The sequence below is a fragment of the Vombatus ursinus genome, unplaced genomic scaffold (genome assembly GCF_900497805.2).
Source record: "Vombatus ursinus unplaced genomic scaffold, bare-nosed wombat genome assembly UNPS02015398.1, whole genome shotgun sequence".
Classification (NCBI taxonomy): Eukaryota; Metazoa; Chordata; class Mammalia; order Diprotodontia; family Vombatidae; genus Vombatus; species Vombatus ursinus.
Genome location: NW_020955176.1, coordinates 3,365,686 through 3,391,464, shown reverse-complemented (window position 1 = coordinate 3,391,464; position 25,779 = coordinate 3,365,686). Strand labels below are relative to the sequence as shown.

General features: G+C 39.8%; 1 protein-coding gene across 1 annotated transcript in view; it reads left to right on the top strand.

Annotated features, from left to right (window-relative positions):
* Positions 1 to 25,779, top strand: part of SIK2 (salt inducible kinase 2) — a 163,675-nt gene that overhangs the window by 109,581 nt on the left and 28,315 nt on the right. The window contains exons 5-7 of the mRNA XM_027847294.1: positions 18,391 to 18,515; positions 22,425 to 22,548; positions 23,791 to 24,011. Coding sequence (XP_027703095.1) covers positions 18,391 to 18,515; positions 22,425 to 22,548; positions 23,791 to 24,011 — 470 coding nt within the window. The remainder of the gene's footprint in view (positions 1 to 18,390; positions 18,516 to 22,424; positions 22,549 to 23,790; positions 24,012 to 25,779) is intronic.

The window sequence follows — 25,779 nt, the reverse complement described above, 5'->3', positions numbered from 1 at the left end:
ATGAAGGGCAAGTAGATTAAATACCTATTGTAAGAACCACTAAATTCATTGGAGGAATATAAACCCCCCCCAAAAAAAAAATTGTATTAGGTCACTGTATACATTTATATTTGTCTATCAGATGTTTTTTGAATGCCTACTGTGTAAATAGGGAAGTGTTGTAGGCACTATGGGGGATACCAAGAATGAATAATCATAGAATCTCAAATTAGAAGAGAATTCTAGTCTAGCCCATACCCCAAATCATCTCTTTCTAGTTATCTTCCAGTCTTTATTTTAAAAGACCTACAGTAAAGGGGTATACCCTTCTCCCTCCACGCAAGAAAATCCATTTTGGGAGCTTTGATTGTTAGGAAATTTTTCTTTACATTATCTGCCTCCTGCTACATTCACCTATTGCTATTCATTCTGCCATGTGGGACCCAGCAGAGCAGGTCTAATCACTATTAGCCCTTCAAATTATTATTTTTTTTTTTTGGTGAGGCAATTGGGGTTAAGTGACTTGCCCAGAGTCACATAGCTAGTGTGTGTTATGTGTCTGAGGCCGCATTTGAACTCGGGTCCTTCTGACTACAGGGCTAGTGCTCTATCCACTGTACCACCTAGCTGCCCCAGCCTTTCAGATTCTTAAAGACAGATAACATAATCTTCATAAGTCTCATAGAACTTCTCCAAGTCAGATATTTCCAGTTCTAAATGATTTTCATGAAATAATCACCAGTCCCTTCACTGTATTGGTCACCTTTTTCTGAAAACACTTCAGTTTGTCAACGTCCTTCCCAAAATGTAGCTCCTAGAACTGGACACGGTATTCCAAATACAGTCTGATGTGAGCAGAATACAATGGAACTTAATGTCTTCTTCCTTCTAGACCAGGCCTGCACAATATGTGGCCCATAGACTACTTGTGGCCCACCAAAGGATTTTGGGCGGCCCATGAAAAACATTGAAGATGTAAAAGAAAGTAAAGATAGAACAAGTGCTTTGTCTGGTGCCCTGCTTAACCACCTTCTTCTAGTCACTATTGTGCCCATTATGTAACTTGGCAGATAGATTGCCACTGCATATTCTTTCCTGTTTGTCACGTGGTCCGTGGCAACCAACCATCTGTCTCTAGTCAGAGAGGAGCGAGAGTTGTATCTTTTTGCTGGGTTTTTGGTCATTACTAAATGTAAAGAGTAAGAAAACCTGAAAAATGTATTAAAATTTGTGCCACTCAGCAAAGTAATTTTTTTAACATTAATGTGATTTCATGATAAATAAAAATCTTAAGTAATAAGCATAATTAATTGATATTAATTGAAATTTCCCTTTCTTTAATGTGGTTTATTTGCAAAATAGTTTAATTCATTAATTATGCTTTTACTTGGAAAGTGAGCCACTAAAAACCTGTCTGTGGCCTGAAGAAATTCAGCCTGTTTTAATTTTGGCCCCTACCTACTGCCACATTGTGCAGGTCTGCTGTAGACACTATTGCTCTGTCAATTAGCTTTTGTGGCTGCCATATCATATTATTGATTCATATTGAGTTTTTGATCCTCAAACTGTTGAGTTACTATGCCTCCCCATTTTGGACTTAGGCAATCGATTTTTTTCTTTTTTTACCTAAGTATAAAAGTCACCATTTATTCTTAATACCATATATTTGACCCATTGTTCCAGCCCAAAAATGAGCTGAGCTGAGATCCTTGAAGATCTTGATTCTTTGTTATCCAGTGTTACATATTCCTCCAAGTTTTGTGTTACCTGCACATTTTATGATTGTGACATCTGTCCCTTTATCCTATTGTTATTTAAAATGTTGACTAGCAGAGGGTCAAAAATATATCTCTGAGGTATGCCCCTAGAGACTTACTTCTGGGTTCATCTATAATGATTTCTCTTTAAATCTTGTTATTCAACTGGTTCCAAATTGACCTAAGCATATTATCATCTAGCCCATATTTCCCCATCTTCTCCACAAGGATAGATGAGCGACTTTGACAGCTGCTTTATTTAAGTCTGGGTATACTAAATTAAAAGTAGTTTACTAATCTACCAATCTAGTAAGGCTGTACAAAAAAAAAAGAATCAATAATTTTAGTCAGGTTTGACCTGTTTCTGATAAAGCCTCCTTCATGAGGCCTTGTTCCCTACTTTCATGGAGCTTTCCATCTAATAGGAAAGATAAAACACCTACACCAATAATGTTAATACCGGGTATAATCTAAAGATAGGCAAATTACAAGAGAAGAACAAAGTGCTATTATGTTAGTTCAGCTCAACTCAATTTAACTAATTAAGGGCTTACTGTGTTTTAAGAACCTACTGTACTAGGTTTTGGGCAATGTGCCAAAGACCTTGCTCTCCAAGAGCTTATAAGTTTTTAGGGACCAAACCCAAGCAATTATGACCCAAGAAAACATTCATGGGTGCAAAGGAAAAGTCTTAAGTAAAATGAATGCTCTGAGAAATTTAAGTAGAAAAAAATCATTTCAGCTATTGAGGAAGATTTTATGGAAGAGTTAGCACTAAATTGGACTTTAAAAGAAGGCTGTAGGAGGAGTACATTCCAGGCATGAAAACAAGAGAGAAAAGGATAAAAATGGGAGATGGAGAACAGTCATAGAGTGTGTGAAGGAGAGTAATTTAAGTTCAGAGAGTTATGTTGGAGCTAGACTATAGAGAGTCCTGAATGCTAGCATCCAAAGTTTATATTTAATTCAGATGGCTGGTTGTTGCACTTTGTGCTCCAAGAGGACCAAAATGACATCACTACGTCAGGGTCAAGGTACAGCTTGTCCAACTGTGGCTGAGCAAACCAATATAAGCTTGGGGCTCTAACGCAGGCTGGACGTAAATAGTCCATATGAACATTTGGAGTAAAAAAATGTCTCTAAATTTGCATACCTCACATTTCTTTTAAGCTACTGAAATTCTGCCTTGCTCATAGAGTACAGCACCTTCTTTGATGTGGGCACACAATGCTGAGCAGTCTTGTGCCTGATCTCCCGTGTCTCACAATCAATTCCAAAGTTCTTCAGAGAGACCTTGAAAGTGTCCATGTATTGCTTCTTCTGACCGCCATATGAGTACTTGCCTTGTGTGAGTTCTCTGTAAAATTGTCTTTTAGGCAAATGTACATTTGGCATTTGAACAATGTGACCAGCCCATTAGAGTTGCACTCTCTGTAGTAGAGTTTGAATGCTTGTTATTCAACTCTTATTCAGTACCTTGGCAGTATTCTTTCTAAGGATGTACACCTAGATGATGAGGTTGATTCACACATTGCCAGAGATAGCTCAATGTGTGGGAGGCTCCAAAGGAAAATGTGGGACAGAAGAAGTGTTAGGCTGCCTACCAAACTGAAGGTTTACAGATCCATTGTTGTATGCCAAATGAAACCTGGACAGTATGCTAGTGCCATGCCAGGAAAATGAATTGCTTCCATTTGTATTGTCTTGGGAGGATTCTGAAGACCACTTGTAAGATGAGAAACTGGACCCTGAGGTCCTTTCTCAAGCTGAACTGCCAGGTATTCAAACTTCAATTCAGATTGCAATAGAAAGGCACTCTGAAAAAAGAGTGACATGATCAGAATGGTTAGGAAGATTACTTAGGCAAGGGGTTTGAAAGATAAGATTGGAGACACCTTTTTCTAAGCAAATACTTAGAAAACCTTAAGATTGGGCAGCCTGAAGGAAGATATAACAGTTAAGAAACTATTTTAATCTAATCAAGCATAGATGAAGGCCAGTACAAGGGTGGTTGGAGCAGGAATGGAAAGGAAGGAGACTCAGATTGGAAAAGATGATAAAAAACAAAAATGTGAATATTAAAGAAGCATTAGGAAGATAATAATTAACTGTGGGCAGAGCTGTGAATTAGTTTAACTATTCTAGAAATGACTAGGAATTATATTAAAAATCATTAAAAGTGCCATTGATACTGTGATTCAGCACATAACCCAGTGAGTTTAAAGCAAGAGGGAAAAGTCTCATATGTATAAAAATATTTATAGCAGTACTTTTCATGATAGGACACTAAAGGAAAATGCGTGCCTATCATTTGAGGAATAACTGAACAAATTGTGGAATATGAGTGTGATGTAATATAATAATGACAAAGAATTCTGAGAAATCTGGGAACACTTCTATGAACTGATGCAGAGCAAAATAAGTAGAACCAGGAGAACAAGTTACACGGTGACCATGGATAATATAAATGTAAAGACACACCTAATGAAAAACATGGAAACTGATCAAACCAGTATTTAATTGTGATTTCACAAAACTGACAGTGAAGTATGCCTTCTGCTTCTCAAAAGAGAGGTGTGACAAACTTTAAGGAGTCAAGGCCATAGGTTCAGTTCCCATCATAGACATTTACCAGCTCGGTGACGGTGATCACTCATGGACAAAGTCACTTCACCTTTCAAAGCTTTATTTCTGACATGTAAAATGAGGATCATAATACACTACCTTCTTCACAGGGCCTTTATGAGGCAAATACTTAGAAAACCTTAAGACATTATATAAATCATGATTTATTTATACTCTAATGCCACCTCCTTGAATTGAAGACTTGGAGTATATCTAGACCTTAGTAACACAACACTTGAAAGAACTAAGAAAAGTTTCAGAAATGTGTATTATGAAACTACATATGTTTAAAGGAAATTGATTTTTTCTGAGTCAGTAAATGCATTTAGTAAGACATCATCCACATAATTATACAGGTCCATGAATCAGAGGTCTCCTATTGTAAATCCAGGGAAATGTCTTGGTGGGAGATGGGAAAATAATTCCTAGTATCTATGATTTAGCCATTTTCTTATAAGAAAGAGAAGACAGATTTTCTTTGTTAAATAACTTTAGGTAGTGCTTTGTGCCATCCAGAACCAGAAGGAGAAGAAAGGGCAGAATGTTTCACACAAAACATATAATTTTAATGGCCAGATGATTCAAGAAGGACTCTACCACATAACTGATACTTCTTGAGAAAATTGATTTCTCTTGACAGCATAGAATATAAGCCTGTCTTAGGTAAAATGTTCATAGCTATCATCTGGACACAACGACATTTTATGGACTTCTTGCTCTGGTGTTGTAACCAAATGTAGCATGAACTTGGAGTCAGCAAATATTGAAATGCTTTGTCTTCCTCTCTGAAATTTGCACAGTACCAGCAGCACATATTTTTGCATTTTCCACACTCAGATAACATTTCTTTGCTATTGTGAATCTGTGTTTCTCTACTTTAATTTGAGGAAAGCGATCATTTGCTTCTAAATACATTGAACTTGCTGACCCAAGAAGGGAGCTGTCCTGTATTGGTCATTAGAGTCCCATTCTATCTTGACTAGGACTTTTTCCTTTAATCTCCTGTTGGGTAAAAAGTGACTGATATTTTAATGTAGACTTGCAGCTGGCCTTTTCTTATTGGTGACCATCAAAATATGCGCTGATGTCAGTGTTGGCTGATCTGTACTCAGTCCTTGGAGTGAGGTCAGTGTTGCCTCTATCACTCTTCTACCTTTCATTTGTCATCCTTTGTTTCTTCCTAATTGTCTCCTTCATTCCTATTGCCATAATGGTGAATGAATCTCTATTGAGCCAGGCTAGCTGAATATTAGCTGAGAGAATGAATTAACCCTAAAGACTATTCTATAGGAGAATTTTTAAACCTATACAACAGAAACTATATCACATTGTTGAATATACATGAAAAATTCCATTGGCTATGTTGATTCTTAGAAATAGTTTATATCTCTCACCTTGAAAACTGATTTGTTATCTTATTTTATTTGCTAAATAGTATGAACCCACTAACTTAAACTCTTTGAGATTTTGTGTCTTACAAATAAGAATTTTCAAAGAATTATTTTAGAGTATAAATAACCTTTGCATGTAAACCATATGAGAACTATTCATCTGCTTTTTCACAGGCAGCCTTTAATGAAAAATTCTTGATTATTTCCTTTTCCATATGAAAGAGCATTGTAAAGTCCTTGGGCGTCATTAGGTAATAATCAGTGGGGTCAAACAATCAACAGATTATTTGAGCATGTGCTGTGGGTAGGGCATTATTGAAACAATGTCTTCATGCCTGCATGAGGATTTGATATCAGGAGTCCTATATTATTTAACTGTTATGATAATAGCATCTTTATGGCTTCAAAAGGAGGAAGGACAGTTATTACTCTTTTCAAAATGCAGAACACCAAAATAACAGGAATCTAACATTATGTTCTGATAATATCTAATATGATCAAATGTGACAATATTTGTAAAGAGTGTTTAGAACACTTTGTATATGATACACTTAAGTAGCACATAGTGGCTGCTATATCAATACTTAATCCCGTCCCTTCCTGGATATTTCATATTTTCCATTGATGTGGTAGCTCATGTTTACTATTTACCCTCATAAAGTGTTATACATGTATTGTCAAATATGATCTTCACAGCAGCCCTAAGAGGGAGGAAATAATGAAATTTATATAGTGCTTTATAGTTTTTAAAGTGATGCTCTCTCATAATGGTTTTACAAGGTAGTTAATATGTCTTAATTGTTTCCATTATGCATATGAGGGAACTCATACCTAGGAAAGGTTAGTTGACTTGCCACACAGCTAGTATATAGCACAGTCAAGACTTTAGCCCTACTTTTCTTATTCCAAGTCCCATTCCAATATACTAGGCTGCCTCTCATAGCATCTGTAGTGTGTCTGTTTGGCTCACTTGTTTAGAGAAGTAAGCAAATGAGGCCAAGATCATGAGTTTAATCTTCATGTAGTCTGCAGCTATTCTTTTCCATTGTAGCAGATTGCAGCACTGACACTGTCCTTCTAAAGGTCACCCAGGCAAAAACCAGTGAATATGGATTGATCGTGGCAAATTCATAATTGTGTTGGGGGGAAGTATAGATGTTACTTAAGAAAAGTTGTGTTTTCATAGCACATAATGGCCTTTACACAATGAGTATGGTTATATATTAGCCTGGGCATCGAGGTGGCACAGTGGATGGAGTGCCTGGCCTGGAATCAGGAAAACTCATCTTCCTGGGTTCAAATTTGGCCTGGGATACTTACTAGCTGTGTGTCCCTGGGCAAGTTAACCCTGTTTGCCTCAGTTTCCTCATCAGGAAAATGGGCTGGAAAAGGAAATGGCAATCACTCCGGTATCTTTGCCAAGAAAAACAAAATGGGGTCACAGAGAGTCAAACAGGATGAAAAATGACTAAACAACAACATATTTTAGTGACCTCTAATTGTATTTTTCTGAAAAATTTTTTATTCTGAACTTAAACCAAAAAGAACATTTCCGTACTCACAAAAACACAGAGGATTATATATGAAATCATGAATCTCCATTTCATAACATTTGCTTTTTAAATATATACATTATATATATATATATAATCTGCATATTACTTTCAAAACTGCTCTGTTTATCTGTGTGCTTCCTTCTGTTTTCTTCTGTGCATTTTAAAAAATGTTAAACAATGCCCCACTTTTTTTGGTATCACTGTTGCTCATTCCTCCTCCTGACACTTCCCCTACCCAATTAGAAACCAAAAGAAAAAAATGTTTTAAAAACACCCCAACCTTGTAATAACATAGCCAGTCAAAATAAAATAAAATAAAATAAAAAATAACATAGCCAATCAAAACAAATCTACCCTGGGTGTGTGTCTCTCTTTACACACACACACACACATAAGCACGCATACATGTGTGTGTAAGTGTACTTGAGCATCTTGTCTTTTCCCCTTTGTGAGAAGGTGTTGGTCCTCTGGAGACATGGCCACTCATTCCATTGATCAAAGTTCTTAAGTGTTTCAAAGTTATTTATTGTTACAGTGTTGCTGTCCTTGTATAAATTGTTTTTTTGGTTCTGCTTGCTTTACTCTGTAGCAGTAGATGCCACCCAGGAATCTCTCTAATTGTCCTTTTTTTTTTTTCTCCAAATTTCTTGCAGCCCAGTATCAATATTCTGTTACATTCATATACTATGGTTAGTTTAGGCATTCTCCAACTCTCTAAGATGCAACATAGTATAGCTCTTTGAATTCTAGTTCTTCATTTTTCACCTCCCACCTTTTAATTCTGAATTTAAGGTCAGGAAGTTTTTTCCTTGCAGCTATTCCCTCCCCCATATTAGACCCCCTCCTCATTCCTACTTGTCTTCCTATTGAGTTAGATGTATTTCTGCACCAAACCTGTAGGATTATACTCACTTTTCAAAGATGTTATTCCTAGTTGTAAGCTTACATTTAGAATATTGTATTCCAAGGTCTCCTTTTATTTATGGTAGTTACCAATTCCTGTGTGATCCTGGTTGTAGTTCCTTGGTTCTTTCTGGGAATTGGAGTGAGCAGAGACTTGAGGCAGGCGGACCCAAAAGCAAGGTATTGCAATAGTCCAGGTGTGAGGTAATGAGGGCCTGCACTAGACTGGGGGCAGTGTCAGAGGAGAGAAGGGAGCATATTCCGGAGATGTTGCAAATGTGAAATCGACAGGCCTTGGCAACAGATTTGATGGGGGTAGGGGGAGAGGGAAGATAGTGAGGAGTCTTACGATTGTTCCTAGGTTGCAAGCCTGAGGACTGGGAGGATGATGTTGTTCTCTACAGTAATAGGGAAGGTAGGAGAGGGGAAAGGTTTAAAGGGAAAGATGATGAGTTCCATTTTGGACATAGGGAGTTTAAGATATCTACAAGGCATTTGGAAATTTGAAGTTGGAGATCAGCAGAGAGGCTGGGGCAGGATAAGTAAATTTGAAAATCATCAACGTAGAGATAGTAATTAAATCCATGGGAGCTGATGAGATCACCAAATAAAGTAGTATCAAGGGAGAAGGGAAGAGGGCCCAGACAGAACCCTGAAGGACACCTATGGTTAGAGGGCTTGATCTGAATGAGGATCCAGCAAAGGAGACTGAGACAGTGGCCTGACAGCTCCAGTCAAATAGATAGGAAGAGTACCAGGAGAGGATGGTATCCCAAAAACCTAGCAGGAAGAGAATATCAAGGAGTAGAGGGTGATCAACAGGGTCAAGGCTTCAGAGAGATTGATAAGAATGATTGAGAAAAAGCCAGAGAGATCAGTTTCAGCGGAATAAGATCAGAAGCCAGATTGTAAAGGGTCCAGAAGAGAGAGGAGAGAACATGGAGGCACCTATTGTAGATGGCCTTTTCTAGGAGTTTAACTACAGAAGGTGGAAGAGATATAGGATAATAGGTAGTAGGAGTGTAAGGATCAAGTGAGGGTGTACTTTTGGTTTGGTTTTGTTTTTTGGAATGGAAGAAACATGTATGTTTGTAGGCAGTAGGAAATGAGCCAGTAGACAGGGAGAAATTGAAAATAAGTGGGAAAGTGGGTATGACAGAGGGGGCAATCTGTTGGAGGAAATGGGATGGAATGGTATTATTTGAACAAGTAGAGGGGTTAGCCATGGTAAGGAGTAAGCATTTCATCATGTGAGATGGGTAAAGGAGGAGAAAGTGTCAGAAAGCACCTAAGTGATAGGAGATGAGGAAGAGGGGGCTCATGGAGAATAGTCTCATTTTTTTCTGTAAAATATAAGGCAAGGTTCTCAGATGAGAGGGTGGGGGTAGGAGGAACCATGGGAGGTTTGAGGAAAGATGAAAAGTTTTGGAATAGCCACCATGGAAAGTGAGATAGTGAGTTGATAAGGAAGGTTTAGTAGGATTATCTAGCAGCAGTGAGAGCCCAGTTGAGGTTGTACAACATAAATTTGTAGTGGGCCCAGTCAGAATGGTTGCGTGATTTTCTCCATCTTCATTCAGTAACACAGGTGTCGCAAAGGCAGTGAATGGTGGGAATGACCCAAGGCTGAGGCTTGGCTGGGCTGATTTCATATGAAATTTTTTCTGAGGTTGAGATTTGGATAACTGTAAGAGCCCTAGAGAGAGTTTGTTCTTTTTTCTTTGGGTTTTTGTTTTGTTTTGTTTGTTGAAAGAATGTTGACAGTCTTAATTGGTCTTACAAATCCAGGGTATGTGTTGAAGGGAAGTTCAAGCCTAATTACTTCCACACAGATAGCAATTATTACACAGAGAAAAAGTTACTTTATGGCTACCAAAATACCTTCAAAGTTTCACTGGTAAGCCAGTAATGTGTGAATAAAAATTATGTCAGAGTTAATTGAAAATTCTGTAATATAAATTTTGTGATATAGATACAAGACAGGCAGAATAATTAAGGGGTGTATCATAGTTTATCTGTGAATTGCTAGGCATAAAGTCAAGAAAACTTGAATTCAAATTTGACTGTAGGCCCTTACTACTTGTTTGACCTGGGGCAAGTCACTTAACCGAATTCTGCCTCAGTTTACTCAACTGTAAAATGGAGATAATAATAGTACCTACTCTCTAAGATTGTTGTGAGGATCAAATGAGCTAATAGTTGTAAAGTACTTAGCAGGGTGCTTGGCACATAGGAATCACTTAATAAAAAATGCTTTTTCTGTTGTTGTTTTTTTAAGTTTACAAAAGCTCTTTCCTCAGAATAAGTTGCCTCATCTATATAATGAGATTGCCAAGATCACTGATCTCGGAAGAAGTGGATGCTCATTCAATTGCAAAGCAAAATTACAGGTTACATCCCAATCTTACTTAGGTAGAAACTGTAGATTTTGTCTCCAGCATAGCCTCTCCTACTTTCTTGGCAGCTAAGCGGCACAGTGCCTGGACCGAGTGCTGGATTTGGTATCCAAAGACCCAAGTTCAAATCCTGCCTCGGACACTTTAATAGTTGGATGACTTACGGGCAAATCATTTGAACTCTCTCAGCTTCAGTTTTCTCATTTGTGAAATGGGAATGATAATAATAGCACCTACCTCAGGGCTGTTGCGAAGCTCAAGTGAGATGTATACGTCAAAGGCTTTGCAGAGCTTAAAGGGCTCTGTAAAGTCTGGCTATTATTATTGTCCTTATTGTTGTTGTTGTTGTCATTATCCTCTCCCAAAACTTCAGTCTTTGCTTCTGCTATGTAAACTTCCATTTCTCTCCATTCTAAGCCGAGTGTTTGACCCTTAGGCATTTATAACCTAAAAATAACAGCTACCCACAGCAGCGCAAAGGCAAGTATAGGAAAAATTCCACTTTCACCCCCTTTGTCCCCAGATCACCTCATAACTGAAGCAGGTCGAATGCAGGCTCTGTGTAAGGGGGAGTCCCCACTGTTTTTTGTTTTAGGCAGAACAGAGTGAGTCACACAGGATGAACAGACATGGATCAGTTATGTTCTGAATTACAAATATTATGTTATTCCCACCTCCTCTCCCCTCCCCCCAAAAAACACAGCCATATTCCAAATGGCCCTTTTACTCCCAAGAACATCACCAGCCTTCCAGGTACCCAAGTAGGGTGTCATCTTCTACTCCTATTTCTTCCCTCTCCTGCCCCTCCATCTAATCAGTTATCAAATCTTGTCCCTTTTATCTTCACATCTATCTTCACATTTAAGAGCAGTACTATCGTCCCAATCCCTCAGGCTTACAACCTATGTATTAGCCTGGACTCCCCACTACCTGTGACCAATCTGTTGCCAAGGCCTGTCAATTTCACCTTTGTAACATCTTTTGAATGCACCCCCTTCTGTCCTCTGACACTGCCACCACTCTGGTGCAGGCCCTCATCACCTCACACCTGAATTACTGCAATAACCTGATGGTGCATCTGCCCCACTCCAATCTATCCTCCATTCAGTCACCAAAGTGATTTTCCTGAAGCGTGGGTCTGATCATGTCACACACACACACACACACACACACCCCTACCTCCCACCCCCACTCATTAACTTCCAATGGCTTTCTATCATCTCCAGGATCAAATAAAAAGCCCTTCGTAACCAAGCCCCTTTCTGCCTTTCCAGTTTTCTTATGCCTTACTCCCCTGACATGATCCTTCTGGCTGTTCCCTATGCCTGTAATGCTCTCCTTCCTCATCCATACCTACTAACTTTCTTAAGTCCCAATGATTCAAGTCCATCTTCTGTAGGAAGCTTTTCCTAACCCCTCTTAATTCTACTGTCTTCCCTCTTTTAATTATTTTTTGTTTGTCCTATATAGAGTTTGTTAGTAGGTTGTCCCCCACCCCCATTGGACTGTGAACTCCTTGTGGGCAGGGACTGTCTTTTGCTTCTTTTTGTACCCCTAGTGCTTAGCACAGTGCCTGACATCTTACCCTAGAGATGATAAATACCTGGGTTAATCTGATTATATGTATGTTTCTGATTACTTTCCAATAGCTAAATGTTATTTCAAGGAATTGTCCAGTATTTTGTAACACACACACACACACACATGCACACACACACACACACATATATATTTTTTAGAATGGATAATCAAAAATGCTTTCTAAGTAACTGATTGGTAATAAATACAACCTTCATGGCTATTTTATGACCTGACTTTGCTTCCTTTTACACTTACTTTACCATTTACCTTTCAGTATAAAGTATTAGTCATAAATGTGAAACAAATTGTCTAGTTTAGTATTAGAAAATGAAAGAGTTATTTCCTTAGTCATCCTATCCATTGATGCCTTCCTGAGTCTTAAGAGATTGTTCAGGAATAACTACTTATTAGTAGGAATGTCCCATCATATCTATGCTAGAGAAAAAGCATGCTATAGAAGGCCCTACCACAAAGAAACACAGTGTGGGACTTCCCATGCAGAGAAGCAAATGTTCTTCTCTATGTACTCGAATCTCCCTTTTTTTTTTCCCTTGCTTACTTAAAGAAACACGGAATATGGGCCAAAGCATGGTATCAGGGTCCTCCCTCATCAAGGGAGCCCACTGTGAGCTGTGCCCTTCCTGTGAAGTGCCTGGATCAAAACTAGGTTGCTCCCACTGTAGGTTCTTCCCTCACTATTCCCTTACTTCTTTTGCCCATGAGATATTTTTATGAGAGCCTACTGAGGGGGAAGAACCAATCTTCCATTCCTAGAGGAACCTTCCCTATTTAGTCTTTATTTAAAGTCACTTGTCGTTAGAGTCAAGGTGGGCTCCTCAGACTGGCAAATACCTCTCCATTGTTAGAAGGGTAGAATAGAAAGTGACTGTTGGAAATGGCACCATCTGTGCCTACAAGGGAGCAGTCTCTCTTTTCCTTTTGATGGGGGGAGGGGGATGTTAAAAATAAGACTTTCATTGTGCTATGTACTTATACAGGAAGTTTAACTGATTAACCTTGGCTTTCAGGCATTAAAGTCAATGGTTCAGCCCTTTGAAGAGCTTTTCAAATATGTTTGGCTAGAATCCTCAACTTAATGAGTATGTAAGAAGTCATCTTGTGATTGGGCTGGGGAGTGAGAGCCAGCTTGGACGGGTCCCTTCTCACTCTCCTCACATACTTTCTATTAAAGTGATTCACCACTCTAATGCTAGGTGTGTCTGTACAACAAGTACACACATCCAGAGTTTAGTTGTTTGGCTTTCCTGGCATTGGGTGAAATTAAAACATTGCTTTTAAAACTACTTTGGATATCTTGTCCTTGACTGAAGTACTGCTGTTGTTGTTTTTTTTTACCCCAGATAATTTAGACTTTATTTGCTGTTAATCTTTGTAACTTGGATTGTAGCATGACTAGAATAGGTGGTCAGTCATATAGGCAGGCTTTAGAAATGTGGTGTAGATAACGTTTCTCTAACAATTTTGGAAATCTATATGTTGAGCTAGTGAGGTAAACTTGTGAAATAATCATTTTTTTTTAATTCTGTTTCTATTATTGTGGTGCCCCTCCTTCCTTTCTTCTCCCCAATACATTTAGTGGCTGCAATACATGTGGCTGCCCAGGACCAATCATGAGTGGTTTGTATTTTTTTGATATCTTTTCCTTCTCTTTCCATTCTTTCCCATTTTCTATTTCTCTCCTGTGTCCTATTTAATCAGGGACTTGATCTTGTCAAGGTAATAGTAGGTGAAAAGGCATTAATTAGGGGGCCTAACCAGTGCTGGACACTTAAAAACATTTTGTTGTTGTTGTTTTTAATTCAGGGCAGATGTACCAGTCTCTGCAAGGCTCTTGGGCAACAAATTTAATAACAGAAACATCAGACATCAGGGATTGCTTAGGTTGGCATCCAGTAAAGCAGTGATCTCTAAACTCTTTAATCACTCACCTCTCTCAGTAAACCATTTTTGAGTATGCACCCTTCAATATGTACATATTTATGTATTTTAAAATTATACACATGTACTTCTTTACTTACAATTAAGTATATTGTAAAATATTCACCAAAAATGGACTTTAAAAAGGAAGGAGAATAGTTTGAAAGGGGGTAAGAGATGAGGAAGGAGAACAGTTCCAAGGCTACTGCGGTAGTCAGGTGAGAGATGATGTAGACCTGGACTGGGGAAAGGCCATGTGAGGAGAGAGAAGGGGACAGATGGAAGAGATTTGTGGGTAGAAACAACAACCTGCTGTGGATACAGGGTCAGGAAGAGTGAGAAGTTGAGGATGACCCCAAAGTTGTGAACCTAGGTGACTAGGTTCCAATAAGAATTGGAGAGTTCTTGATGCTTAGTGGAATGAGCAGAAGCAGGAGAACATTGTACACAGTAACAGCCACATTGTGCAATGTGGACTTTGATAGATTTGTCTCTTCTCAGCAATGCAAGGAACTAAGACAACTCCAAAAGACTCATGATGAAGAGTGCTATCCATATCCAGAGAAAGAACTATGAAACTGAATGCAGATGGAAGCATACTATTTACTCTCCTTTTCTTTTCTTTTTTTTTTTGTTTTGTTTCTTCTATCTTGTGGTTCTTCCCATTAGTTCTAATTCTTCTTTATATCATGACTAATGTGAAAATATGTTTAATATGAATGTGTAAGTAGAGCCTATATCAGATTGTACTCCATCTTGGAGAGGGGGGAGGAGAGGAAGGGGGGGGAATTTAAAGCTCAACATATTATGGAAGTGAATGTTGAAAACTAAAAATTAATTAATTAATTTAAAAGAAGAATTAGAGCATTTTGAAGAGGGATGGGTTTGGAAGAAAAGATCATGTAGTGAGTTTTGTGATCTCTTACAACCCATCCAGGCCTACTCCTCTCTTATGCCAACTCACTTTGTTCCATTTGAAATGAAAAAGAGGAAGGTAGGCTTCTTTCTTACTGGTCACTGCCCTTGAAAGGGGCCCGCATGACAGGATCTGAGAGATAGGGACTGGGTGTGCTTAGAGGGACCAGGCTTTTCCCAGTGGTACCTATGTAGCTGTTGTTATACAAACTAGGGGAGCAGATAGGTTATAACTGCCTTGAGGGACCTGTATTTGGCTCAGAAGGGGGAGTTTGGTGGCTTGCACAACTGTGGGACAGAGTGGAAAATGGGGGAGTCTTGGGGGATAAGGGTAGGTATGGTTGTATTGAGGATAAGATCCATGATTGGCTTGGAGAGGGTGCCCACCTTTCTTACTCCCAACAATAATTGCTGACCAAACATCACCAACTCTCAGATAGGCACCAGAGCCCTGGGAGTAGAAATACCTCCCAGACCTCTGGGCTTCTAGCCCAGCCCTCCCAGTAGTCATCCAGGGAAGCAACTCCAGTGGAGAAGGGGCCTCCACCAACTGAAACACGGGACAGACAGGCTGGCCTAGCTGAAGCAACACGACCACCCTGAGAGAGAAACAGGAGGCAGTGTGTGCCAGGCAAGTCAGACCCCCACCACCACCTTGACCACCATCTTCCCACAGATCCGAATGGAGACCACCAGGACCTGGAACCCAGGAGCTTTGGAAATAGCACCACTTCCAGCCCAGTGCACGCAGGTGTCACCCTGGGGTGTAACCCCTGTAGGGATGCTGCCTGGCCACTGCTCCTGAGGGAGCTGCAGCCCCAGGTACTGGAGACCCAGAAAACAAAGGTCTCGCCACCAACGTCCTTGGCACTGTCAAGTGGTTCAAAATCAGAAACTGATAATCACAGTATCAGTGGAAATGACATGAAAAAGAGGCATTACCATTTGCTTTGCCTTTGCGCCCTCAGGACCTTGAGACTTCCAGCTGACTTGCTGCTTCCTTGTGTTGTCTCCTCCATTAGAATGTAACTCTTTGAAGGCAGGGTCTGTCCTACTTTTTGTATCTGCAACACTTAGTGTAGTGCTTTGCACGTAGTAAGTACTTAATAAATGTTTTATTCATTCATCTTGGAGTGGGGGGGGGAAGTATGTGACTCATCTTCCCATCCTCTGATAGGCTGATCACATCCTACCCCTTCTGATTAGACTATGGACCTGGAAAGCCCTTGGGCTCCCACTTCGGAGACTTCAGCCTTAAACCACCTTATGTAGGGAGCACCCATTTGGTCCATATGGAAATCCTCTTCACACACACACTGCACCCCTCAGTCACCCCCAGTCTTCATGAAATTGCCACTGCAGTACTATTGTGATGTGGCTTATATCGAGGAATAAACTCTTCTCCCTGTATATATCCTTTGTTGATAGGTTTAGGATTCTAATTAAGCTGTAGGTCTGTGAATTCAGTTCCCTTCCATGTCCAAATCTACAACATAATGATCAAGAAAATTGGGTAGACTTTTCTTTCTGTTGAAGAGACCATTTATCCACAGCATGACTTAGGCTAATTGAATGCTCATACTCCAACCAAAATTAGCCATTATTGAGAACAAAGTTTTAAACGTTTGCTTGAGCATTTACAATAGAACATTACAAAAAGCCATTTGAATCTATAATGAGGCATATGAGGACATTGATGTCAGATGCAGGAAGGCTAGCAAAAAGATAAAAGCAATATTCGTGGAAACAAATTAGGCTTGAAGTTTTCCTTCCACATTCTTGTATATTAAAGGCATCCGAACGTGACTGTATGGTAACCTTTTTCCCATGCAGCAGAACTGTCAGGTCAAACTGAATCTACTTTAGTGAGTGAACTTTTTATTGATGCAATGGAAGCCTAAACAATATCACCTCTTGACAGTAATGCTGCTTTGCTTTCAGGTAGTCCTGAGCTGAGGTCTTGGTCCTTGGCATGTAGTAAATGCTGTTAAAGACAAAAATGATGGTTCGTTTGATACATTGATTCATCCATGGCACTGCTGTTCAGAATAGTTATGGACATTAAATCATCTGACTTTTTTGAATTGGGAAGAAGTAAAACTTGTTGTATAACACAAAAATAGTTTGGAAAGGTATTAAAATAAATTTTACCAGGAAAAAAATTACATGTTGCTAAGGAACCAGCCATTCTGCTTTGTTGTGATGGTCTAGGACCGGGGGCAAGGAAAGGACATCAGATACTTATCTCTCAGGAAGAAATTAAAATAACTTATTTCTTTGTTTTTAATAACTTATAATGGGGACAGATTATTTTTATTTTTATATAGCTTTTAAAAATTCATTTTGAGTTATGTCGTGGTTTCATAGTATAATCAATTTAATTTAATTACATAATAGACCTCAACAGTTGAACAAGATTGTTCTTTTGCCATATGATTGTATTTTAAATATGATTAAATACATGGTATTACTGGTGTTTATGGATGACCACAATATTTCTGGATCACATGCCTAGGAAATACCTGCAAACTAGCACTGAGAATACAGTTACTCAGTAGAGAATAGTTAAGGAACTCTCCACTGAACTGTCAGGAAAAGTTAGATGAGACTTTGACAACCTACTGCTCTGTCTGTGGGAAAACATTCATTACGTGAGCTGAAAATGGTGTCTGAGTGGGCATGTTTTCATATGGGATAGTGGGTCAGATGTTAGACTTGGAGTGAGATATACCCCAGGGCTTCAAGTTCGGCCTCTGATACTTGGGAGTTAGGTGACTGTGAGCAGGTTGCTTACTCACTCTGAGCCTCAGTTTGCTTCTCTGATGGATGGGAAGAATGGCTGCCTCCCAGTGGTTCCGCTCTCACAGGCTTGTTGATGAAATACTCAGTGAACTTTAAAGCATCAGTGTTGGTTATTATCCTTTATGTCTAGCTTATTTTTTCTTCTTAAACGTGGTGGGGAATCTGCGGCCTCGGGGCCACATGTGGCCCTCTAGGTCTTCAAATGCGGCCCTTTGACTGAATCCAAAGGCCACATGTGGCCTACAGCTTCCCCACCCTTGTTCTTAAGTGTTCAGTGCTTTGTCTAACTGATACTACAAATAAAATCAATAGATAAAACATTAACTGGTTGAAGTGGGGTTTATGAAGCCTAGAATGATTAAAAATCAAAAGGATAAGCCACATGGAGGGATTCTCCTTTAACTTTAAGGGGAAAAAATGATTTGAAAGGTGGTCCTCCATCTCTGGTTTTCCTTTAGAGAAGAGCCTTTGTTGATATAGACCTTGCAGTAATTCAGTATAGTCTCACGGCTTTTGACGAAAGTAACATGTATTTCCATCTCAACAGATTTTGGTTTTGGAAATTTCTTTAAGAGTGGTGAACCACTGGCTACGTGGTGTGGCAGCCCTCCTTATGCAGCCCCAGAAGTCTTTGAAGGACAACAGTATGAAGGGCCACAACTGGATATTTGGGTATTTTCTTTCTTTCTATATTAAATATGTTTTGTGGGCATTCCCTTACACTCTATCCTGTGCCCTTTCCTCTTTCTACATTCTCTCCTGATGACCTCATCTGCTTCCATGGATTTATTGTCATTCCAATGGAGAAGACTCCCAGACTTATATATCCAACCCCAGTCTCTCCTCCAAGCTTGAATCTCCTATCACCAATTAACTATTGTACATTTCAAATTGGATGTCCTGTACACATCTCAAACTTAATACGTCCAAAAAAGAACTCACCTTTCTCCACAAACCCACTTGTCTTGCAAACTTTTCTATTTCTCTTGAAGATACTAACATACCTCTAGTCTCCCAAGGCTCATGACCTAAGTATTATTCTTGACTACTTACTGTATCTCATCACAGATATGAATGAAAGATTGAAAAAGGGCTCTGTGTGCCAGGCACTTCACTGAATGCTGGAGGTACAGAGTAAAGCATACATTCTGTTGAGGTAGACAGCAATCAGAAGTGACATGTGAGATGCGTACTTTCTACCTTCACTTCTCCTGCATCAGACCCCTTCTTTCTGCTGCCCCAGCAGCCACTCACCTGTCACCAAGATTATTCCCCCAGCCTTCTAATTGGTCCCCTGCCTCAAGTCTCTCCCCACTCCATTCTAGCTGTCAGATTTCTGCCAAAGTGATTTTCCTTAAGTGCAGATCTGATTATGTTACCTTCACTACTCTTTCAACTCCAATGCCCCTCTATTGCCATTGGCATCAAATACAGCTCCATTTGTTCAGCTTTTAAAACCCTTCACAACCTGACCCTAACCTCTTTCTACAGACCGTTCAGTCCCTCTCCCCAGCCAAACTGTCCTTTTCTCTGTTCGTCACATACAATACTCCATCTCCTGTTTCTGGGCCTCCTATTCTTCACGCACTGTGACCTCCAATCCTCTGACCCCTCAATCCTCTCCCAAGCCATCTCCCCTGCACTAGCCACTCTCTCCTCTTTCAGCCATCTTGACTTCTTGCTAAACCGATTCAACTCTATACTCTCTTCCTCTCTTGAATCCCTAGTCCCTTATCATATCCCCGGTTACACCCAGCCAAGCCTCATCCTTGGATCCTTCCCATCACTTACCACCTCTGTTTCCACACCCATGCTCCTGAATTAAGATGGAGAAAATCACACAACTGTTCTGACTGGGTCCACTACAAATTTATGGTGACACAACCTCATCTCAGCCCTCACTGCTGCTAGGAAATCCTGCTGTACTTCCCTTATCAACTCACTCTCCCACTCTCCTGAGCAGATCTTCCAAACTTTTTCATCCCTCCTTAAGCCCCCATGGTTCCCCTTTCCCCACCCCTAGCTGAGAACCTCACCTCATATTTTACAGAAAAAATGAAGCCATTCACCATGACCTCCCTCTTCCTCAGTTACTCAGGTGCCTTCTGCCCCTCTCTCCTCCACTCCTGTCTCACATGATGAAATGGCCTTACCCTCTACCCTCTACTTGTTGAAGCAAATCCTCTTCCATCTCGTCTCCTCCAATAGATTGCCCTCTCTGCCATCCCCTGCCTACCACTTATTTTCAGTCTCTCTGCTATCTGTCTGCTGGCTCATTTCCTATTGCCTACAGACATGCCCATTTCTCCCACACTCTGAAAAAATCCTCACTTTATTCTTCCATCCCCCGTGTCATCCCATATCTCTTCTATCCTTTGTAGCCAAACTCCTCAAAAAGGCTGCCTACAATAGGTGCCTCTGCCTTCTCTCCTCTCACTCTTAACCCCTCTTCTAATCCAGCTTCTGACCTCATCATTCCACTGAAACTGCTCTCTCCCAGGTTACTAATGATCTCTTAGCTGCCAAATCCAGAGGCCTTTTCTCAGTCCTCATTCTCCTCAACCTCTCTGCAGCTTTGGACAGTGTTGATCATTCTCTGCTCTTTGATACTCTCTTCTCTCTAGGTTTTTGGGACACCACTCTCTCCTGGGTCTCCTGCCTATCTGACTGCTCCTTTTCTGTTTCTTTCCCTGGATCCTCTTCCAGATCACACCCTCTAACTGTAGGTGTGTCTGAGGGTTCTGTCCTGGGCCCTCTTCTCTCCTCCCTCTACACTACTTCACTTGGTGATTTCATCAGCTTCTGTGGATTTTATTTTCATCTCTATGCTAATGATTCGCAAATCTACCCATCCTACCCTAAACTCTCTGCTGACCTCCAATCTCAAATCTCCAACTGCCTTTCAGACATCTCAAAATGGATGTCCAGTAGACATCTTAAACTCAATATATCCAAAATGGAACTCATTATCTTTCCCCAAAAAACTTCCCCCCCTTTCCTATTTTCCGTATTACTATGGCAGACAACACCATTCTCCCTGTTTCTCAGGCTCACAGCCTAGGAGTCATCCAGGATTCTTCACTGTCTCTCACCTCCTGTATCTAATCTGTTGCCAAGGCCTATTGATTTCACCTTTGTAACATCTCTCATATACGCCCCCTTGTCTCTTCTTATATTGCAAGCACTCTAGTGCAGGCCTTGGTCACCTCACACCTGGACTATTGCAATAGCCTGATAGTATATCTGCCTGCCTCAAGTTTCTCCCCACTCCAGTCTATTCTCTATTCAGGCCGCTAAAGTAATTTTCCTAAAGCACAGGTCTGACCATATGTATGTGTCCCCTCCCTGCTCTCCCCCCGACATACACACTCCATAAACTCCAGTGGCTTTCTATTTCCTCTATGGTCAAATACAAAATACTCTGTTTGATATTCAGAGCCCTTTATAACCCAACCCTCTCCTACCCTTCCAGTCTTCTTACACCTTACTTCTAGACACATAATCTTCAATCCGGTAACATTGACCTCTTGTTGGTTCCACAAACAAGGTACTCTATCTGTCAGCTCTGGGCAGTTTCTCTGTCTGTCCCCCATGCCTGGAATGCTCTCCCTCCTCCATTTTTACTACTGACTTCCTGCCTTCCTTTAAGTCCCAACTAAAATTCCATCTCTTATAGGAAGCCTTCCTTAGCTCCTCTTAATTCCAGTGCTTTCCCTATGTTAATTATTTCTTATTTAACCGGTACACAACTTGCTTTGTGTACATTTGTTTGCATATTGTCTCCTCCATTATATTGTATACTCTTTAAAACCAGGGACTGTCCACAGTGCCTAGCACCCAAGTAGTTACTTAATATCTACTTATTAACTGCTTAGAACATATTCCCTCCTTACCTGTACTTTATTGAATAATGCTCTTCCTTCAAGATGAAACTCAAGCACTACCTTCTCCTCAGAGTTTTACCTGATTTCTTCCAGTCGCTAAAGCTCTCCCTCCCTACCTTCTATTTCACCATTTTGTATTGATTTTTATTTATTCTGTGAATTGTTGTTATAGATACACTTATCTCCCTTTAGAATCTAAATGTTTTGCAAATAAGTTTTTTTCATTTATTGTATTTGTATCCTTAGTACCTTCTAGTGCCTAATAAATATTGATTGGTGGATTCATAATACTCAACCCCTTTGGCCCATCCCCAAGGTTCCCCGAACTTAGGCAGTAGATATTGTTGGGGGGGTTTTGGTTTTTTTCCTGTCCATTGGACTCTGTGTGCTAAGAGCTCATAGAACAGGATACCCAGGAAAAGGGATTCTGGTATCAAATGTGTAACCTTCCCTAGATCCGCAGTAATTAAAATTCAACATTCATCTAAATGACCAATCTCTTGATATTGTAAGGAGGAAAAAACTCAGGGTTTTAGATTTCTTTCAGTTCTGTGATTCTCCATTTCTGAAAATTCAAACAGGAATTTTACTTTCTTCAATTAATGAGACTTTAATAGTAACTGAAGATACTTAACAAAGTAAATTGCATTTGAAATATTAGGTAGTACAGTGGGTGCATTATTATTTTTTATCTTAGAGCATGGGAGTAGTTCTTTACGTCCTTGTCTGTGGAGCTCTGCCTTTTGATGGCCCAACTCTCCCCATCCTGAGGCAAAGGGTTCTGGAAGGAAGATTCCGGATTCCTTATTTCATGTCAGAAGGTAAGCTATTTGTCTTGCTGATTGTGCTTTACAGATTTTAAGCTCTGAATGAAGTGCCTTCCTAAAAGTCTCTATGTTTTCCAAAAGTTGTAGGTGGCAAAAAAAAAAAGTGACTGAATCATTTCAGAAGCTATGGAAATGAGAAAAAAAAATCCTCTGTGTAGGTGAGACAGAGTTCCAGCCTTACTTGTGACTGAAAACAGAAACAATTTAACAGATTAAAAGCAGCAAGTCTTTTCAGTCCCATTCACCCTGAGTCTATAAATATCTCAAGTTTATTTTAGACAAAGAAACACATTGAAGATACAGATTCACAACCGTTTTATTCTGAATAGAAAATGGATTTTCCTTTTTCCTTTGGCAGGAAGTCACAAACTAATAACAACTAATTGGCAGAGTTATTTAATTGAATTGATAACTTCCTAGTCCCTTCCAGCCTCTTTTGGATTGTTAAATAGGAGGAAGTTATTTATATCCCTTCTCTGACTAAATTTTAGATTGTCATCATTGCTGTTGTTTCTATCTCTGTGAACCCAAGTATCTTACAAAATTACTAATTTTGATTCTGTTAATAAGTAAAGCTGGCCAGCAGTTTTTCTTGAATTTACTATTACTTATACATCTTTAAATGAAGAAGCCATTCAGAGAAATCTTTGTAAATTACTGTAAAATCTACCTAGAGCCTATGCAACAACTAAATGACACATGTATGATAGATAGCCTGATCATGCTTGAACTTTCCTACTTAAAAATACCTAGTGTAATTTCTAAACTATGTCTAACATTGAGTATTATCAAAGAAGCCAATTCTCTGAGAAGGATGCTATAGAATCCATCAGAAGTCTGTGCATTTACTTACTAAAAAGGCTAAATAGAAGTTTTTCCTATTTATCAGTTGTTACTTTCCTCACTTAAACTCCTTAAGAGACATCAATTAGACTTGGAAGCTACTTGGGAATAAGTTGTTAATTCCCTGCTTTAAGAGTAAAGTTTGGTTTTGTTTTTAGGAGAAAACTAAGTTTGTAACCAGAGGTTTGTTTTCTGTTAGTGAGGAAGTTCATTTAACACAAAAAATGGGACAGATACAGCTGTGACCACTGTTTTTCACTCTCCACAAATTGCCAAAATACATATCAGCAGCATTCACTTGCATGTGGACCTGTATGTCAAATAAGGCAAAGACAGTCTTGTTTACCAGGTGCTTTATTTGACTATTTCCTTTTAACTTTTTATTTTCCCTAGAGTGTGAGCATCTTATCCGAAGGATGTTGGTCTTAGATCCATCTAAGAGGCTGACAATAGCCCAAATAAAAGAGCACAAGTGGATGCTGGTGGAAGTTCCTGTACAAAGACCTGTTCTTTATCCACAAGAGCAGGAAAATGAGCCATCTCTTGGGGAGTATAATGAGCAGGTCCTGCGGCTGATGCATAGCCTTGGAATAGATCAACAGAAAACCATGGAGGTAAAGGAACCAAAGCTATTTTCTGATTTGATTATACTTGGCATCTCTAAACATAATGTGATAGATGCCTGGTGAGTACAAGTAAAATAGCACAAGAAATAGCAGAAAAGTCATTGTTCTCAAGTAAGCAAATTGGAAGAGGAGGCCGGTCAGCCATCTAAAGAGATCGATAGATAATAGGAGAGATAGCCAGAGTGCTTCATGGTACACATGGAATAGGAAGATCCAGAGGATGACCTCCAGTCTGTTGGCCACGTCATCTGTGGAGAGCTTGGGTGAGAGTGGTGGAGAAACCTGAAGAGGGGTTGTGATCAGCACTAATGTCACGAAGTAGTGAAGTGATTATGCCTTTGCACAGTGCATAGCACATAGTAGTTACTCAATGAATGCTTATTTCCCTTCCTTCCCCGCCCCCCCCCCGCTCCACTGTCCTCCCTACCCCCAGCCAGGACTATCACCAGAATAAGTATTACTTAGCCTTCCCTTCAGGTTATATCAGTCTCCTACTATCTATTTACTTACATTATATTCATTGTATCAGTCCCTTTCCTTGTACTTTCTACCTAAAAGTGATAAAGACCTGCCCTTTACCCCTCAGAAAAGAAAAAGATGAAAATTAGCAAATGAATCATGGGAAGATAATTCCTAGAATTTGGATAAAGTTATGTCTGTGTGTCAAAAGTGGTTGAAAAATGAGTGGGAAATGGGATGGGGGGGGCCTTAGGCAAGAGAAGGGCAAAGAAAGCAAAAAAAGAAATGAGAGGGAAAATAGAGGAGACAAGTGAACAAGAAACAAAAGATTTAGTTTGATTTGGAAGTTTTAGAATTCATAGAACTGAGAATTCATAAAATGCTTGCAGGTTATTTTGTTCCATCCAGAAAAGATACCATTATGATAGGCTACATGCATGCAGAAGACTTTTGACAACAATTAGTGAACCAGGCTTAAGGTATTTTTTGGAAGGTGAGAACAAGAAGGAGCTGAAAAATATTCCTTTGGCTATTTTGGAGATGAAGACCCTCCCAGCTTTTCTTTCTCCACTGGAGCCCAGGGAAAAACTGTACTGTGGCTTTCTCATCTGCCCAGAAGTTTTTCTTTGCCTATTCCTATAAGGCATCCAGAGTGGTGGCTTGAGGGGAGTGGAGGTCTTACAAGCTGGCTCTTGCTCTATACTAAAAGCTCAACCCAGCAGTCACGCTTCCCTGTCCAAGGAAGCCATGAGCTAAAGGAGCAGTCAGTCAATCTCTACTCTGTTCTAGTTGGGAAAATGGGAAGGCCAGGAGGTAAAAAACTGGGAGGGAGCTCTGTTTTCAAAGTATCAAAACGGTAGGACTACAAAAGCAAGAGGAAAAAATTATCTAAGAACACAAAGAGTATCTCTTTAATCTAGTCTTTTCCTCAAACCAAATAAATTCCAGAATGTTTTCCCAAAACTCCCATGAGTCTTGATCTAGAATTGTGAGTGTTTTGGGCCTATGTTAAGCTACAAAATTAGTACTGCCCAGGTCAGATTGCTGACTGACCTGATAGGCATTAAGGTTGCAGCTGTAAAATGATTGAGACAAGGTTCCTTCATGAGGCTGAGACCTCATGCCCTTCTGCATGAAGAGTAGCAAGTTACCATTGATTGCTCTTCATTTAAAGGAGCTAGTCAAATGTAGGGAATTGCTGTTTTCTCATTTGTACCCTGGATGCTTGGACTTCACTTTGAGGCATAATTCACTTTGTCCCTATGATTTTCCTGATTCTTGAGGAAAGTGTGGAAGC